The sequence below is a fragment of the Poecilia reticulata genome, chromosome 2, assembly GCF_904066995.2.
Source record: "Poecilia reticulata chromosome 2, P_reticulata-male-v2, whole genome shotgun sequence".
Taxonomy (NCBI): Eukaryota; Metazoa; Chordata; class Actinopteri; order Cyprinodontiformes; family Poeciliidae; genus Poecilia; species Poecilia reticulata.
In genome coordinates this window covers 37,600,450-37,618,493 of record NC_088831.1, presented here as the reverse complement: position 1 = coordinate 37,618,493, position 18,044 = coordinate 37,600,450, and the positions used below count along the sequence as shown (strand labels likewise).

At 38.0% G+C, this 18,044-nt stretch overlaps 3 protein-coding genes across 3 annotated transcripts; 1 reads left to right on the top strand and 2 right to left on the bottom strand.

The window, feature by feature from the left end:
- Positions 1–809: 809 nt before the first annotated feature.
- On the bottom strand, positions 810–10,233 carry gtf2e1 (general transcription factor IIE, polypeptide 1, alpha). The gene is made up of 6 exons (XM_008402972.3): positions 10,048–10,233; positions 8,940–9,235; positions 8,682–8,839; positions 4,784–4,979; positions 4,309–4,547; positions 810–1,957 (listed from the first exon to the last, which is right to left on the bottom strand). The coding sequence occupies exons 2-6, from the start codon at positions 9,227–9,229 to the stop codon at positions 1,500–1,502; spliced, it is 1,341 nt and encodes a 446-aa protein (XP_008401194.1). The 5' UTR covers positions 9,230–9,235; positions 10,048–10,233; the 3' UTR covers positions 810–1,499.
- An 80-nt stretch (positions 10,234–10,313) lies between these two features.
- rabl3 (RAB, member of RAS oncogene family-like 3) lies at positions 10,314–14,633 on the top strand. Its single transcript, XM_008402985.3, has 8 exons — positions 10,314–10,437; positions 10,881–10,972; positions 11,328–11,457; positions 11,549–11,663; positions 11,767–11,917; positions 12,861–12,932; positions 13,195–13,233; positions 13,402–14,633. The coding sequence occupies exons 1-8, from the start codon at positions 10,392–10,394 to the stop codon at positions 13,456–13,458; spliced, it is 702 nt and encodes a 233-aa protein (XP_008401207.1). The 5' UTR covers positions 10,314–10,391; the 3' UTR covers positions 13,459–14,633.
- Positions 13,708–16,746, bottom strand: LOC103460710 (mast cell protease 4-like). The gene is made up of 5 exons (XM_081604554.1): positions 16,141–16,746; positions 15,820–15,967; positions 15,534–15,678; positions 14,049–14,309; positions 13,708–13,935 (listed from the first exon to the last, which is right to left on the bottom strand). The coding sequence occupies exons 1-5, from the start codon at positions 16,190–16,192 to the stop codon at positions 13,783–13,785; spliced, it is 759 nt and encodes a 252-aa protein (XP_081460680.1). The 5' UTR covers positions 16,193–16,746; the 3' UTR covers positions 13,708–13,782.
- Positions 16,747–18,044: the final 1,298 nt, after the last annotated feature.

The window sequence follows — 18,044 nt, the reverse complement described above, 5'->3', positions numbered from 1 at the left end:
GATTTTCAAAAACAATTAATTAAAGCATATTTCTGTAATTAACATTAAGGGTAAAATTTGACCTTAACAGTCAAATTCAGTGAAAGTCTAATTTGGCTGCATTTGAACCATTAGCGTTTTGCTGCAGTGTGATGACAGAGCATAAATTATTACCCCTTTTTAATCTACTCGCATATCTAAAAACAACATTGGAATTAACAGAAGTATAAATAAACAAAGATTTAACTGCATTCCAACAATTTCCATTATATCTACATTCAGAGGAAAAATATTTAAAAAATGTCACTTTAAAAAAAAGATACTGCAAAGACAGAATATTAATACAGTTGGTAACGTGACAAGTGTAACATTGGCATATCTTTATGCAAATACAAGAGCCTTGTCAGAATGTAGGCCTTGGCTTGGAGGTGACATTTCTCTCTGTGTGAGTGGGTCACTTCATGCCGCAGGACGCCGTGGTTACACTAGAGCAGTGATTACAAAGCAAATTTCACATCATCTTCAGGAATCTGATCTGACAAGTAAGAAAAGGAATGACTGGAAGGTTTCTCTGAGCTGAACGAAATTAAACAAATCTTTACTTTTCTACCCTTTACATCCATTAAGGCGGGTCTCCACAGCAGGAAACGGGTGAGATTTTTTTCTCCTCCTGCACTTCCAATGCATTAACTGGGTTAAAATTAAATGACCAGGGTAGAACTTTACCATTTAAAAATTGTGGGTGTGGAGGTTGTGGACCTTGTCTAATAATTGCGCAACACCTGCAAACATCACATTTGATTTATAGTAACAAGATAAGGACACATTCAGCCAGGGTAGCAGTAATATTTTATTACAGATATCTCAAAGTTACAAATGTTTCACTGTTACCCACAAATTGTTTTAACCAAAAGCACCTTCTCTTTCTCTGTATTTTGCCTGAGATGAGAATTCAGACCAAGCCTGTTGAATTGTAGAATATTCTGACTCAACATCATCTGAACAGGCAGGATAATGAAAGCTGCAGTCGCTCGCGCAGTGTTTCAGTGTCCAACCCCCGCACTGTGAAGTGCTCAGATATCTTTCACCAGTTCTCACGCAATCAATGCAATTATGCCCATTCAACAAAACTGACTGGAGGCATGAGATAGATGCCGGTGTGTGTAGACAGCTGCATCGATTAAAGCAAATGTTGCGTCCCTTTTGTCCGGTAAATGAAAGAACAATGGCGAAAACATTCCTGGTAAAGCTGAACTGTTTAATTTTGAACTGAAGCAAACAATAGTGGTAAAAAAGAGAGCGCAGCTGGCAGACGGAAATTTGTTGTCGTTTGGTGACTTTTGAAAATACTTCAAATAGAAATACTACAAATATGACCGGTGGAAAAAAAAATACTGGCAAACCAAACATTTTCTGAAGTTTATGGAGCAGCATCCTGTTTCCTCTCCAGTTGTCCACTGACAGTGTAAGACAGCAGAAGCATCAGTCAATGAATGGAACTTAAAAGTATCTAAAGTTCTTCAGAAGAACATATCCTGGAAGAGGTTTTGTCCCATCTCAATGTAAGCCTCCTTTTCCTGCATAGACATCTGCTCCACCAGCTCCGGCCTCTGGCTCACCTCTCTGTATGAGAACTGCCGACCCCCCACCATCACCATCGGCTCATCCCCCACCTCCTCAAAGTCGTCGTCGTCCTCTTCTTCGACCTCTTCAGCGGCGCGATGCTGAGAGGCTGTGGCAGTGGTGGGGCCCGAGGGGAGTTCGTCCTCTGATTCACTGGTGTCGCTCTCTGAGTCACTGGCGTTAGCTGTGGCGGAGGCAAGACCCCTGGCAGCTGCGCTCGCTCCACCCACACCTGCTCCCGCGACGGCTCTCTTCTCGTGGATGAGCAGGGCGCGCATCACTTCCTCGTTTTCGTCCGCCTGGCCTGCCCCTTGACCGGCTGTGCCGTCCTGAGCTCCGGCTGCGATGTCGCCACCTGCGGAAGAAACATTTTTCATTTGGAAAAAAATTTCCCCAAGAAAAATAAACCTCACTGAATGGCTTAGCTTCAAAATACATGAAATATGTGTTGTTATTGTATCAACCTTCCAGACCACTCAGGTCTTGAGGTTGTAGTCTGATCTGCATCTGCAAAATCTGAACCAAACATGGACCACAAACTGCAAAGCTGCCAACAGACTGAGCTCCTTTAAATCATCCATCGGTTTAGAGTAGCAAGTGGGACATTGATCAACGAAAGCAGAATGTTTATCGGTGTTAATAATTGGTTACTTTATTATGTTTTTAGGGTGTAGAGCTCTTTGAACTGCCTTGTTGATTAATTGGGTTATGAGAATAAACTTGATTTCGACATTAAGATTTAGGAAAGCGTTACAAACAAAAATGAAATACACAGCAAAGTATTTATAACAAATCACTGACCAGTCATGCATTTTCTTTCAAATTGAACCAAGTTCCTTGTCCTCCTCTGTCATCAACAAGGGGAAGGTTTTTAAACCGAATCAGAACTCTACCTTACTGAAAGGATGTTTGTCATTTGCACAAGAAAGGATCCTCTTGATGACAGAATCCTCGCTCAAACTAATCAAGGCTGATTATTTCAATTGAGCAATTATGCCACAATAGATGTCTGACCAGGTCTGATTGCCACAGGCGCTTGTTTGGAGAAATAAAGTCAGCGTGTGATCGTTCACTGAAGCCCCACGCTGGAAGAGGAAGACAACCTTAGTTAACAATTATCCGTCTTCACTTCCCGTCCCTTTAGTTTGACTGAAAGTTTAGATTGGTGCTGGCAGCATCATGCTGCAGGGACACGTTTCTTCAGCAGAGACAGAGAAGCTGGTCAGAGTTGATGAGAAGATTACTGGTAGTGAATACAGAGCAATCCTGGAAGACAACCTGTAAGTGACTGCAGAAAAGAAACTAAAATAAAATAAAAAATGCATCCCCCAGCAGGACAATGAACCAGGGCTGAAACAAATAATCGGATTAATCATGATTAGTTGACTATTGAAGTAATTGTCAATTAATTTGGTAGTGTATTAATCAAAATAGGTCATTTGCTTAAAGAACAACATACTCAGAGCAGTAATTAATCCAAAACTGTAAAAAAAGATATATAATTTTTGCATTTAAGGTAAAAAAAAAAAATTCTTTCTCACTCTTCAAGTGGTATAATTTCAGCTTCACTAACTTCAGATTATGTAAAACTGAATAATGATTGCTATCCAATCATTAATACACAAAACAGTCGTCTGATGTTGGGTCTAGCAGAAACAGCAGAGCTTTTCACATGTTGATGTTAAACGTATTTTTATTTAGCTGCAGATGCATCCTCTGCTACAAATGATCAAGCACGCTCAAAGGAATGATCTCATTGCATTTTAGGCAACATGTTTGTTTTCTTATCTGAAAAAGGAAATTAATTATTTATGGTTTTCTAATGTTGTTTAAAATAAGCTTAAGAGGTTAGATGAAAAATTTGCAGAATGCCAATTCTTTTTAATCCGATTCATTTTCAGAATAATCAATAGAATATTTGATTGCTAAAATAATCAGTTTCTTACATTGAACCTAAACATATAGCTGGCAATTTAAAATTCAGGTTCACAGAAAAATGGGAACAAATAAACCGTTTATTGCCATTTTATATCAGGATTCTGTGAAGTTAATTCATGAGCAAAAAAAGCCATGAAAGAAGGTTTTCAATAAAGAATATGTTTCAAATCTGACATATTTGGGGGAGAAAAAAGCCTTTTATAGTTCACCAACATAAAACCATGGCAGCACAGTTAAATAAATGAAGTCATTCCAGGGCCCATTAGTTGAATTTCGATTTCTCAGAGGCATTATCAGGGGATTAGGACCAAAATGCCTCTGGACCCAACTAATTAGACTTGCAACCAGTAAGAGCAACACAACACGTGATGTAGATCTGGGCCATTTGGCAGCCGCCCACTTATCTGCTCTGACTTGGGGTAGAGAAACCTTGGCCCCACTACATCAACAGCAGTGACTGACTGACTTGAGGAAGGCTCAGTGGATTTATGTTGGACCAGAAGGACGTCTGAAGTCCAATTTGCCAGAACAAATAAAGCTAAGGTTGGTCAATCCCCTGATCCTCAGTTTTGCTATAAAACCCTCTTCTCTCCTCCACTCACTGAAGAGACAAACCAGAGAACCAGAACAACAAAAAAAAAAAAGAAGGAGAAACTGTATCCTTTATGACTCTATAAGCTAAAGCTAAAAGAAAAATGCAAACTTTTTTCTGAACAGAGAGAAAGCTCGGCACAGAAGAATGTTTCACGTAAAGGAGAATTCACTCACGGCTCTTGAGAGCATCCGGCTCGTTGTAAGCCCCCTGCACCGTGCTCTGCGTCAGCCAAACGGGCCGCTCCTTGGGGGGCTTGCCCTCATTGACCTGCCTCTTTTGGTCATCCTGCTCCTCCATGCTGATAACCACATTCTGGATGTACAAATCAGCGTAGGCTGATCCTTTATTAGACCAGGCTTCGCGGTGTGGCCCGCCTGCAGCATTTCCTGCAGCAGCTGCAGCTCGTTCACGGCTAAAGAAAAAGAAGAATGCAATTTCAAAAAGCAAAATAAAAAAAAACCCAATAAGATTAGGGAAACAATGACACATCTGAGCTAACCTTTAGAATAAAACAAGTACTGACAATAAAATGTAAACATAAAAGCCATTTCCATTTCTGCAGATGAATAAACACAAAGGTGAGCTACAATCCACTTCCTGACTGAGGCGGTAAGTGGTGTGTTGCTGTGAGACTTGTTTCGAACGGACCTCTGCTTGAGAGCGGGGATCTCGGTGGGCTCCGGCTCCAGCAGGTCATGGGACAAGTTAATATCTTCGGTTTCGCGTAGGAGTGCGTAGATGGGCTCGATTTGCTCATTAAAGCGGGCCACAAGTGTCCTGGCATCAGGGCAGACCGATTCATCTTCTTCTACCTCAGTCTGACAAAAGGTGCAGCGAAACGTAGCTGCAGGGAAGCAAAGAACTCAGAGTGAAGCAGAAAACAGAATTAAAACAAGAAATTGCTTTTCATGGAAGCCACTGTAACAGGCTAACTTAATAAGAAATATGTTCTTCTGACCATCTAACTGATGCATGACAATGTGCTTGGCATTATAGGTGTGTCCATTGTACATAAAGTGCAGATGTTTCATTACTTAAAACACACATGGCGCTTTTCTGGGATCTAACATAGATGAGCATGCTGTTTTTATGCAAATAGCTATGAAAAAAAAAGAATCTTACATAAAAACATACCAAAACTGAAACACCTAAAACAAGAGCAATAATTAGAGATGTCCCCAGTTTTGCAAGTGAATCTTTCTTTTTTGTCCAATGGGTTTCTGATTTGCCCATTTATTGGTCTGCAGTGATCATCAGAAATGATATTGATGTTTTTTCCAAGGCTACTTGGTTTTTTTGCACGGTGACGACCTAATTTATTGTAAGCATTACCATCTCTGGGTAGTTCTCAGGTCAGCCTACCTTAACCCTGACAATGCCAAAAAAAAAACAAAACAATGTTTCCAAATCCAGCGCATTCAACGACATGCAGAGATTGAAAGTCCAAAAGTAGTTTTGCTGTAAAACACTCAGACTTTCTGTAGACTCCAGGTCAATTAGCTTCTATGCCATTTAATTTTGACAGAGTCCCAAAGGAAAGTGTGATTAATTGTCCTGCTCCTTTTCTGAACAGAAAAACTGCTAAATGGAATAGGACTGAAATGACCACACCTGCTAAAATCTAAATTTCTGTTCAGCTACCAGCATGAAAAATCTAGTATCACTCCATAACAATGAAAGGTTTTATTCATATAGGTTCTTCAGGGTTCATTGGTGCATCTTTAGCAAAAATGTAGAGAGTAATCTCGTCACTGGTTCAGTATTTTACCAAATATAGGAAATAGCTAAAAAATCTCAGTGTTTTAGAAGGGATTCTGAAAATGCCAGGTGACCCATCACTGCAGCACCTATGAAACAGATCTAGGAAGAATGAGCATGGAGAATCTCTACTCCAAAAAGTCTCCAAGCTCTGTTTGTAGAGTTACAAACTATATTTTGCCATTCGTTTCTCTGCACAACAAAAACTGAATTTAAATTGCTTTCTGTGTGTGCTCTGACTTGGTGGAAATCGCACACTAGCAGGTAAACACTAACTCACCCTTGACTGTGAAGACAATGTGTAGAGAAAATACACGGCAGGTAACCTAGGTAACCATTTTTTTTTTTTTTTTTCCCCCCAGAGTGGATTTTTTTGTTGGACGGGAGGGGGTAATAATTTTAAAAACATTAAATTATATTTCTGAGGGCTGTTGGAAATTGGATGCAGTGCACCTCACCCCTTGCCTCCAAACAGTAAGAGAAGGATGTGTCTGACCATCTGCTTCTCTTCCTGATCTGTTTCAATAATTGGAGGCATTCCAACATTAGCACAGACCTTATGTCTGCTTTTAGGCCTTTGTGTGCATCAGGGATGGAGCAAAACAAAGAATGCATGCTCATTTTGGGCTTGAGGCAGAGAGAAAAATGACTGCTTCAACAAATAAGTAGAAAAAAACTGTTGTTAATGACCGGGTGGATGTCTATAAATGTGATTACTTCCTGTCATGATGTCAAAACCAAAGAAGCAGCTGCAAAACGGTAAAGATGCTGATATTTCTCTAAGTTGAATAAAAAAGAAATAATCTAAAAGGAGGCAACTGACAAGGAAAGGGAAAAAAGAAAAGATGTGTTTTGCTCAAGCTGCAGGGTTCTGGCTCTTCTCTGAGGGTCAGGCTGAGATTGAACTGAAAGTCCAGCACTGTCATTTCCTATCCCTATGGGATCCCACTGAGTGTTGCTGGCCCCACAGAGGCTACCAGTCCATCCGACTATTATGAGATCTGGCTACTTGATTTTAAACAGCTTCCCTTTGGGTGGTAGAATAACTTCTCTTTACAACAATAACTAATTCAGAAAATGCTCAAAAATTGAGAGGATGCTGTAGGATAAAAATTAGTCTTCACATGACGGTTAAGAAGGAAAAGTGAATCTTGTGTTCACCCTCTGCAGAAATGCATGCTGTTACTTTTAGAAAGATAGTTGATGTGTTCATAATTTTCACAGTTAAATCGTTTTGCTGGCTGAAAAGCCATGGTGAGGTTCAGTTTGAAATGTTTGGAACTCATTATATGTTTCCTTTTGTCTGTGTGTTTCTTCCTTATTTGACACAGGAGCTGTAAAATGTGAATTCTAATGTGGTTTAATCTAAAGTAATATTTAGTTTTATGCATTCTTGTTTTTCATTTTTGCTAATATTTTGTTGACTTTCTTCAGGAGTATCTGGTATAATGTGATTTACCATTTGTCACATTTCACCGTGAAATAATTTGACTGCTACTCTTTCTGAAAATAATTTGGCATCAAGGGAAAGGGGTGGACATATGGCCAACACCAGGAAATTAGATTTGTCTAATATTAAGCAGCTGATAATTGTATTTGCTTTGAATTTAATACAGTGTGTCATTTCAACAATAATGCAAATTGGCAGCATATCTGGAAGGCGTACTGGGTTCTTTGCAGAAGGTTTTATGGGCAACGAGCAGCTCTAATGAATAACTTGGATTTGTTCAATCATAGATACTTTAGAGAAGAATTGTCTCTGGGATGTATTCAAGAAATGTACCTTCAACCTGCCTGATATAAAGAAATCTGAGAAAAAAAACAAAAAAAAAACTTAACACTGCCATATGACTGGAAATCTGAGACTGCTAGAAAATCTAAGTGTGAAGCTTTATGGGCAAAATCCAATTTCAACAGAAACAATACAACTTAAAAAAATAAGACATGGTAATTTAAAAAAAAGATACATAAATAAATACTGTGTAATTGTCCAATGAACTTAAGTCTGATATTTTCATAATTTTTGCTTGTGCAGTCTTATACAGATAAATAGAAGAATTTTAAAAACACATGTTTTAACAGGACATTTTTGAAGAAGATTTGTGTGCACATCATGTTCTGGAGAGGATTCCATCCCTCAAATCCCCACAGCTGCAACATTCAGTGACCCTCGATTATTTCCGTCCATATAATTGATTGGAGGAAAGAGGAGTGGGCAGCATGACTGGACAAACTGTAATTTATTTATTTATTGTTTGAAACAACCTTGGATGAAGTGAAAAATATTTGATATCAACAAATATCCATAACATGGGATCTGTGAAATAGTTTGACCTGATCTGTGTTGGAGGACTTGGCGATGAGCCACTCAGGAAGCAGGAACTAAGCAATAATGTACAGAAAATATACTGAAAAGAATAGTGTGGTTTCATGGATTTATCTCTAAAAGAGTTCCTAGCCATTTAAATATGATTAAACATTTTAATGTAAGAAATGCATTAGTACAATCCATTTTTCAACATGTGCTTTCACTGCCATCTAGAGGTAAATTAAAGCTGCATGAGACAAACAAAAAACTGTGAATTAATCAATTTTGATGGTGTGTCTTTGGGCATAGATCTCTTCTAGTACCAATTATTTAAAATGTATGTAATAGGAATACAAAATGGTGCATGAGATTTTGATATCTGTGTTTCCCCAAAACTGTCCAACTACTTTTGCCTTTTTAAGTGTAATAAGAAAAAGGCAGGAAGTGTTTCAGGAAAACTGCTTTGTGTCAAGTATTTACCAGTCATGTGATCAAAAAGCTGATTGGCCTCCAGGTCAGTGAAAGTGGAGAAGCAGCAGGGGCACCTGAAGGAGGCGCGGCTGGTGGAGTCCCGTTCGTCTGTCTCAATGCGCCGCCGCATGTGATCCAATTTGTACTTCACGACGTTAACCAGCACTCTAAAACAAAAAGAAAGCATGTTTTGGAGTTTATGTGCAATTAAATGCATCTTAGCTATACTGCAGAGTGAAATCCATGAATAAATAAATATAAACCAACCTGTAGTTAATGAAATAGTAGTTGTGACGTGTTGTCTTCCCATCAGGGGCCGTCTCCACTCTCATACGGCACTTGACAAACTTGTCCGCCTTCAGGGTGTTGAGCACAGAGCGCAGCTGTTTGCGGTCGAACTTCAGCAGCTCCAGCATGTCCTCTTCTCGGACACATGGGTTACGTATCAGCACGTCCAGAGCCAAGGCATGTTCCACTCCATAAAAACCCCTTACAACCTGCTTAGCCAGCCGCTTCAGAGACGCAGGGACTTCGGTTAGTACCTCAGGTTCAATCATTTTTAGCTGTGGAGAAAGAAACATAACTATAAAAAAGTTCAGACCCATCTAATAAAATAAAAAAGGAAAAAAGGAAACACGATTAATAAAAAAAGATCTTTGAAGAATAAATGCTTAAGCATGATTTATTTTCTTTCCATTTTTATCAATAACTAGAAATTACAAAAATCTGAATTCATACTGTAAATTGTACGGCTTTGGAAGTACACTGGAGAATTGGAATACTGTTTATAAAATTTATTTTATCCATGTTCATATCTTTATAAAGTAAATTTAAGCAATCAATATCTGGTTTTAAATGTTATGACTTTTTGGTTTTTTTTTACTTAAAAACATACCACTTACACTTCCGCAGGTTTCATTTACTCATGTGACGTTTTGTTTTTAATTCGAGAGGGAAAAATCGTATGTAATAGTAAAGGTGCTTCAATGAAGTTCAGAATTTGAAGGAATAATGAATACCGGAGACTGCAAAAACACAATAAGGGGGAAAAACTGCCAGCAGAGAAGATTGGATATTTTGACCAACTTATTTACAGATTCAGTTTCTAAACATACACAAAATGATGGCTAATTTTATACAGACAATACAAGAAACAAAGTCATTCAAATTTACCTGAGCATCATTTAAGCTAAGTAATAAAAAAGAACAAACATTTGTAGGAATTTGGTCGAGATGTTCGTCTTTAAATAACAAGCCCTTGATAACATAGTCTTTACACACAACAGTTTGCTTATAAATATCTATACATATTTAAACAAGCTATAAGAGTTTACCTCATGGTAACTACATTTCTAAAAGTTCGTTAGCCTCTTACCCGTTACTCTTCCTGTTTCACCAGTAACACAGGTCGAAACGCTAATTTAAGCCATTTGAGATTAAAGTTACTCGATCATATCGTCAGACAAAAACGTTTTAATCAGTCAGCATTCTTCTACACTTCCGAATGTTTCAGTTGCTAAGTTTAGCTAATGTGCTGCAAGAATTATCCTGAGAGGGTAACTCCGGAAGTAAAAATATAGAGCTGCTCTTACTAAATTCCTATTGGGCAGAAATGGCACTGGGCGGAAAGGTCTTTTAGAATTAACCAATCAGCGTAGATACAATTATCTTCAAGGCGGGGATAACTTGTTGTTCTTCCGGTACACTTCGTCATCAGAAATGGCTTCTCTTGACAGGGTAAAAGTGTTAGTTTTAGGAGATTCTGGTAAGCTACGCTCTATTTGTATTTTACGAATGACAACAAATATATATGTACCTAGTTTTTATCATTGGTTTTCTTTTAATCCAGACTTAGTTTCGGTGGCGTGAAAACCATATCTTGATTAAGAGCCTATAAACTGTAACTGCAAATCTGTTTTGCAGCTATGAAATCCTGACGCAACAATGACACTTGTGGATGTTGCAAATGTAGATAAATGTAGTACTAGCCATATTACTATCTCGTATAAGTAAGCTCAACTCCACTGGCGCATCAGTAGGGAAACGAATCTGTTTGTATTCTTGAACAAAAAGGGAAGTGCAAATGCCAAGCAGCGCTAAAAGACAAGCTCTCCCAGACTGTTGTGCTCAGGAATTGTTATATAAGCATACATTTCACATAAAATCGTTTCAGTGAACCTTTCTATATTTTCTTTTCATCATTTACAGGGGTAGGCAAATCTTCCTTAGTCCATTTAATATGTCAGAATCAGGTTTTTGGAAATCCATCTTGGACTGTTGGCTGCTCTGTGGATGTACGGGTAAGCACTGCAAACATGTCACATCATTAATGAAAGGAAATGATTCTGTTACCTTTGTCAGATGTAATTGGTTTGCCATTTATTTGGAAAATGCTGCACAACTTTAAACAAAAATCTATTTACCATGCATAGTCATTATTGTTATTCATCAGGATGCCATGGAATTTAATATAAAAACATGCACACATATTCACATGTAACTCCATGATACCAAATCATGACTAAGCAATAATTCTGAAAACTATTCCATCTGCTATAATGTGGGCTTTTGTAGTCAGACACACCTCCTAATGACTGATTTATATTTTATTGACTAAAGTACCATCATATCACTTCATATCTACTCCAATTACAGGTTCAAGATTACAAAGAAGGAACACCTGAGGAGAAAACCTTCTACATTGAACTATGGGACATTGGAGGATCAGTGGGCAGTGCCAGCAGTATCAAAAGCACCAGAGCAGTTTTCTACAATTCAGTAAATGGTAAAATAAAACAAAGAGAACGATTTGTATCTAGGTCGACGCTCTCAAATCTTATTGAAGTGACTTTATTTTATATTTTTATATTTTGTAGGAATAATATTGGTACATGATTTAACAAATAAGAAATCTTCCCAAAATCTCTACCGCTGGTCAATGGAAGCTTTGAATAAGGATTCCTCCCCAACAGGCGTCATTGTCTCGAATGGGTTGGTTTTCATCAGCAAAATATTTTCTAAACCTTTATGCATGCAAAAAGCTACAACTCATGTGACCTGAACTACTTCTTTTTGTATGTTCATGCAAATGCAGTGACTATGACAGAGAACAGTTTGTTGAGAACGCAGTGCCTTTGCTGCTGATTGGAACAAAGTTTGACCAGATTCCAGAGAACAAACGCGGTGAAGTTCTCACTAGGACGGCCTTCCTTTCTGAAGATTTTAACGCAGAGGAGATCAATCTCGTAAGTTTCTTTTTTTGACTGAACTTTGAAAAGTGGATGTTATAAAAACTGCCTGTTTGTTAAACAAAGGTAATATTTCACGTTTGTTGGTTTATGATTCAGTTTACCGTAGAGTGTTGAGAAATGTTTCTCCACCCCACACATTTCTTTTTTTCTCTTTTGTCACATTTAAATGTTGTCAGATCATCAAACAAAACTTACAGTCAGACAAATATAACCTGAGTAAATTCAGTTTTACAAATTATTTTTCTTTATGAGGTGAAAAAATTGTATCCAAAACCAACCTAGCCTTTATATAGAAAAGCAATTGTACCCCTTGGTAAAGCAATAATTTACTGTGTTTAACAACACTTTTGGCTGCACAGTGGCGAAGTATGTAGCACCGTAGCCTTGCAGCAAGAAGGTTCTGGGTTCGATTCCCGACCCGGGGTCTTTCTGCATGGAGTTTGCATGTTCTCTCTGTGCATGCGTGGGTTCTCTCTGAGCTCAATTTCACTAGCCACTCCCAAGCTTAATTACTTGATTTCCACCTGTACAATCAAGAAGGAAAGAATAGCACAAGGCCCGACGCTGTTAGGCTGACTATGCTGTACTCCAGTTCCAGATCTAAAGTCAGACATGGGCTGGAATTTAGGAATTCTGCTTTCTAACAGAAAATCATAGGAGATCATTTCCTCAGGTTGTTGACCTGAAATTAACGCTGTATTAAAACAATACAATATTTAATTAAGGAACATAAAAACAATAGTATTAAAATTAGCCTAATCTGAATCATTAATTCTAAATCAGTCAATATCATGACCATCAAACAAATACAAAGGAACTCCAGCAGGGGGCGCTCCAAATCTCTCTTTGTCTTACTTACCAAAATCCCCTGCGTGTGGAAACAAACACAGTGGTTTACCACCTGAGAAAAAAGCTGAATATTATCATGTTTTCCCAGGACTGCACAAACCCAAGATACTTTGCTGCAGGCACGTCAAATGCTGTGAAGCTTAGCCGTTTCTTTGATAAGGTGAGGAACCTGAATAGTGTAATGCAATGTTTTATTAATTTTAGGACAGCCTGGTGGATCACAAATGTCACAAACGTCTCTGTTTTAAAGCTACTTGCAGTGTCTCTGTTTTGGTGGTCTCCAGACAAAGTGAAAGTGAAACCCAGTTAGACAAATATACATTTGAACTTTTTTAAAAGATGATGTTTAAATCAAAAATAATAAAGTTTTCTTTATTTGTCATGTTTAATAGTAATCAGAAAAATCTTATGACTTTTGGTAGGTAATAGAGAAGAGATATTTCACCAGAGATTCAAGTCAGGTGAGTTTTGTGTTTGCTTTTTATGGAAGTTAAGGAATAAAATCACCTGACACTAAAACATTTTAAAGAACTGAATGTGTCACCGTTTAAATAGAATATAGGTACAAATGCAGTCTAAAGTGTGAAATGAAATGACCATCTCTGAACTTTACTTTCATTTCCTTGCAGATGACAGGCTTTACTGACAGAAAAAGGTTCAACTTCAAAAGTTTGCACTATGACTGAGTTCCATGAATGCAACAGCAGTGGTCTGTGGTTTTTCTCTGTGGGTTGACATGTTGGAGAGCAGCCTTAGCAACATAAACAACCTCACCTCCACCTCTTTCTGCTATTTTATATTCCTTTGACCTAAATGTGAACTCAAAAAGAAATTTAACGCAAATTGGGAATAAATCTTTTACAGATAATATGCAAGATTGTTAGGGAGTATCTTTTTATTTTAAATGAACTACTTGATTTTTTTTTCTTATCATCTTGTCCACAAACAAAACACTTGTATCAGGTTTCGACACGTAGATTTGACTAAACTTTCCGTTAAATGAGGTTGATTCAGCCTTTCATCACATTTTTGATCCACTGCAGAAAGGAACGGACTTTAGTGAAGACATGTGGACGCTTTGGGTCATCACATTCTTTTTCTGCAGTAAAAGCAGCTATTCCTTGAACCCTGGTGTTGCAAATAAGAGGTCCCCCAGAATCTCCCTACAAGAGACGAGAAAAAGACTTGATTAGGTTTTCAAAGGAACCAGCTCTTCTTTTCCAATGAGATGTTTTGTTTTTCATATTTTCATTCATGGTATGTATTCCTTGATTACCTGACATATTCCTCCCGTCTTTTTGTTAAACTTGGTGCAGATCATATGTGTGGAATTGAAATACGTTTCCCAGACACGTTTGCACTCAAAGCTGAATTGGATGCTCTCTGTGGTCTCCATCAGAACATCAGAAACGGGTTTGGTTGGTCCAGTTCTTCCCCAGCCAGCCACGTCACAAATTGTGTTGGCAGGAATGTCCTCGCTTTTTGTTGCTAAATCAATTGTCTTTACATTGTTGTTGACTTTGGCATTTTTTTCCAACTGTTGAGAGAATATATTGTGGAGAAGAAAAGCAGTCTAATTAGAATTGCTGTAAAATAAAAAAAAATGTTCTTTGTCATTTCTAAAAATGTTCCCTTTGGTCTCAAATATGTCTGAGCCTTTTTTTTAAGGTGGTTTGTATTAAAAAAAATTGTGCAGCACAATTATGTGATTACAACGGATCTCAGAAGTGTACACACTGCCAGATTTAAGCATCAAAGGATTTGATCTTTTTTTTTTAACATTAGGAAACATTGTTCTCCTTTTATTTGACAGACGCATCTGTTGGAGGACAAAAAATTACAAAATAAAAATTGCACACTTTGTTGGACCACCTTTTATTTTCAATGTTGGCATTCAGTCTTCTTTGATGCAAGTCTTTCAGCATCCTACATCTTGACTTTGCAATATTTTAACATTCTCTCTTGCATAAGTTAAATGGTACATGGTCTGTAATTGTACAGTACTCTTTGGGGTCGCTTTACATTTCATTCAGTCTTTCACTCATTCACATACTGATGGTGGCAAGCCGCTATGTTGTAACCACGGCTGCTCTGGGGCAGTCGGGCATGAGCAAGGCTCCTCTGCACCGGCACCACCAGGCCCTCTGACCACAAGCAGCAGGTAAAGCGGGTTAGGTGTCTTGCCCAAGGACAAAATGACTGAGACAAATGGAGCAGGGGTTTCAACCAGCAACCCCGGTCCGGTTACAGGTTAAGACTGTCTCCCTTCAAGATTTTATAGACTGCAAGGGCATTTCTTTTTTTCCACAGATCTTTTTTTTGTGTCAGATTTAGTTTTGGACTGTAAGAGTTAAGTTTTCTGAAGTGAAAGTTTTTTTTTGTTGTTGATTTTAACTTGCTTGGAGTGTCACTGATGTGGGAAAAAAAATCAACAGTTCAGATTTCTAGCAAACACCTAAGGGTTTTCTGCCAGGATTAAGTGGTATTTAGAACTTTGTAGAAATTGCTCCACATTGACAAACATGTCTAAGACGATTATATCGACAGTAAAATACGGGATGGCTGCATCATGTTGGTGTAGTTTGCCTCTGGATGAACTGGTTCATTTCACAAAATAAATTATCAGGAATAAACACAATGTTACTTGGAATTGTGTCTTTCTGCATAGTATTTGGCATAACTGCTAATTATAAATGAAGTACCTGAAATATTTGACAAGGCAACATTTTCAATGAGGACAAATTGTATAAATGCAGGTTACCTTAAGCAGCATAATGTCATACTCGTATTGGTTGGCTTTAAATTGCGGATGTACATGGTACTTCTTCACATTAATCCTTTGTTGGCTTCCCTCCTTCCTGCTGATGTTATGAGCCCCCAGGACGACCGTGATGTCTTGGTAACAGCTAGTAATGAAATAGACTTTAAACATAAATGCCTTAGAATTCATGTTTAATTTCCTTATTGGTTTATTATTAAAGTTAATCAGTCATTTTATGTTAATTTATTGTAATGTGCACATTTTTAACGTTGCCACACACACTCACTCTTTGCAGTGTGCTGCGGTTAGAACATAGTCCTTCCGAATAAGCATCCCACCACATACATGCTGTCCTTGAATCTGGAGTGACGCCATGTAGGGTCTGGAATGCGGTTCTGCAACTTGGCCACCTGTTATACCATATTCAGCTGCCCCTTTAAGAGTGAAATGTAAAAGTTCAGTCAAATTAAACCTCATATCAGGCAAACAATTTTCTTTTTCTGGCTACTTAAACACAAAATCCAAAATGGACATTTGAAAATTGGAAAAAAAAAAATCTGTAGCTTTAAAGCTCTCATTAAAAAAAAAAAAAAAAAAAATCACTTACCACTGAAGTTGACGAGTAGAAGGACATAAATGACGCCAGTTGTGTGTAGCATGGTTGCAGTGAAAGGATGAAGAGCCTGGCTTGCAGAGCCCCCTCAACACCTTGTGTACTCAGCCTCAAAACTCACAAACGGAAACACCGACTGGTGGGGAGGTGTTAAAAGGTTCATGCATGAGTGAAACCTGTATCACACATACCTTTGCTGTTGCTTTCATGCAGCAGTGCTATTTTACAATCATATAAATGGTCAGGAAATGACTAAACTGGGTTTTTTTTTCTGCTGCGTATATTTTTAACTAATATGTAATTTAATTAAGAAGCATTTTTGTTCATTTTTTGGACCAGTAGTATGCGTCTTATAGTTTACACTTTCTGCATTAAACAGTTCTGTGAATTAGGGCTTTTTTTTCTAGTGGTTGACTTTAACATAGAACGATGTGCTTCAGCTGACTAACCTACTCAGCATAGAAACTGAAACCACAACTTTAAACCACCAACTTTCTATCTGTGGGGGCATTTTTTCTTGGTCAAAAAGGTTTTTTTTTTTGTGGTAGCATTTGAATATAGGAGAAAACATTTAAATGTTTTCTCTTCAGTAAGAGGCAAATAGACCACAAAAAAATGTGAACTTATACAAATTAGTATAATACGTCCAAATAGTTAAACGTCAAGGCTGCATTTTAAAAACGTTCTCTTATTGAAGATTTGGTGGTTAAACTACCACAGCAAAATCACCTCGTCTTTTTAATATAAATACAAAAGGAAATGCAACCCAAGCCCAGATCATGTCATGCTACCTTGTTTACAGCGACACAATCTCTTCCTGTGTGAGACGGTTTACTTTCACTAAGTCTATAAGGCCTTACAGACTTTTAGGGCCTGCCAGTGCTTTTATCTGATTTTTGTTGACTTATGCTAATCAGTTAGAATGTGGTTTAGATGAGTTAACTTTAAAATCAAACTGAGTGATTCCATATGGTCATTGGACAGGATGCGGGTGGCTTTGCAAGTTCTGCTGGATTACATATTCCGCACCTCCATCAAACTTCTCAGCAGAGAAAAGAAACTTTGGACTCAATAAAAAAAGAGTGCAGCACAGGAGATGACATGGCTCCCCAAATAACCATAGACATATAAAGCTATTACCTTGGATTAGAAAGAAACCTGTTTTCTATGCCTCTCCACCCTTTTTCCAGTAAAAGTTGATCAAAATGTCAGGTCAGAGTCTGTACGCTACCGTTTGGTTTCAGACTGAAAGTATTCAGACCAGGAAGCAGAAATCTCCCAATTAAATTTGCATTATTGGTGGCAAAAAAATTATGTCTGACTTAGGTTTTTTTCTCATTAAACCCTACCCCCCAAAAATTTCAGAATCAAGCTAAGTTTTAGCATTGTATTACCAAGCAGTTTTTCCTCTCACTAATTTAATTTATTTTGAATAATCAGGGAAAGATATTTATTCATTTACTTGCTGTTTTAGAATTTATGGGACCAATTGAGACTTTCTCTGAATGCTGATTTATTCCCACTAGCCTGTCATTCTGGCTGCCGTGGCATCGTTGATGTGTTCTTGAATCTTTAGTTTTGGGTTAAACGTTTTTTCTTAGCGATTCTGTACATTTGAAATGCTTCCAGGTGTTTCATCAGGTGTGTTTCTTCATTGAGCAGCGTAGTTAATTCCTGCATCCTACTCATAAAGAGGTCACTGGTGGCTGCGGCAGCATGTACGTATGAACATTGTTTTGTGTGAGGGAGTTTGTGGTTGGGTCTCAGCATCTGTAGCACTCAGCCATGGTACTCACAAACAACAACCCTGTGGTTACTCTTTTCTATAAGTGGATGAGTAAGAAACAAATGCTGAAACTTTCATTGAAGTGTAGAGCTCTTTCAAAGAATAAAGAAAC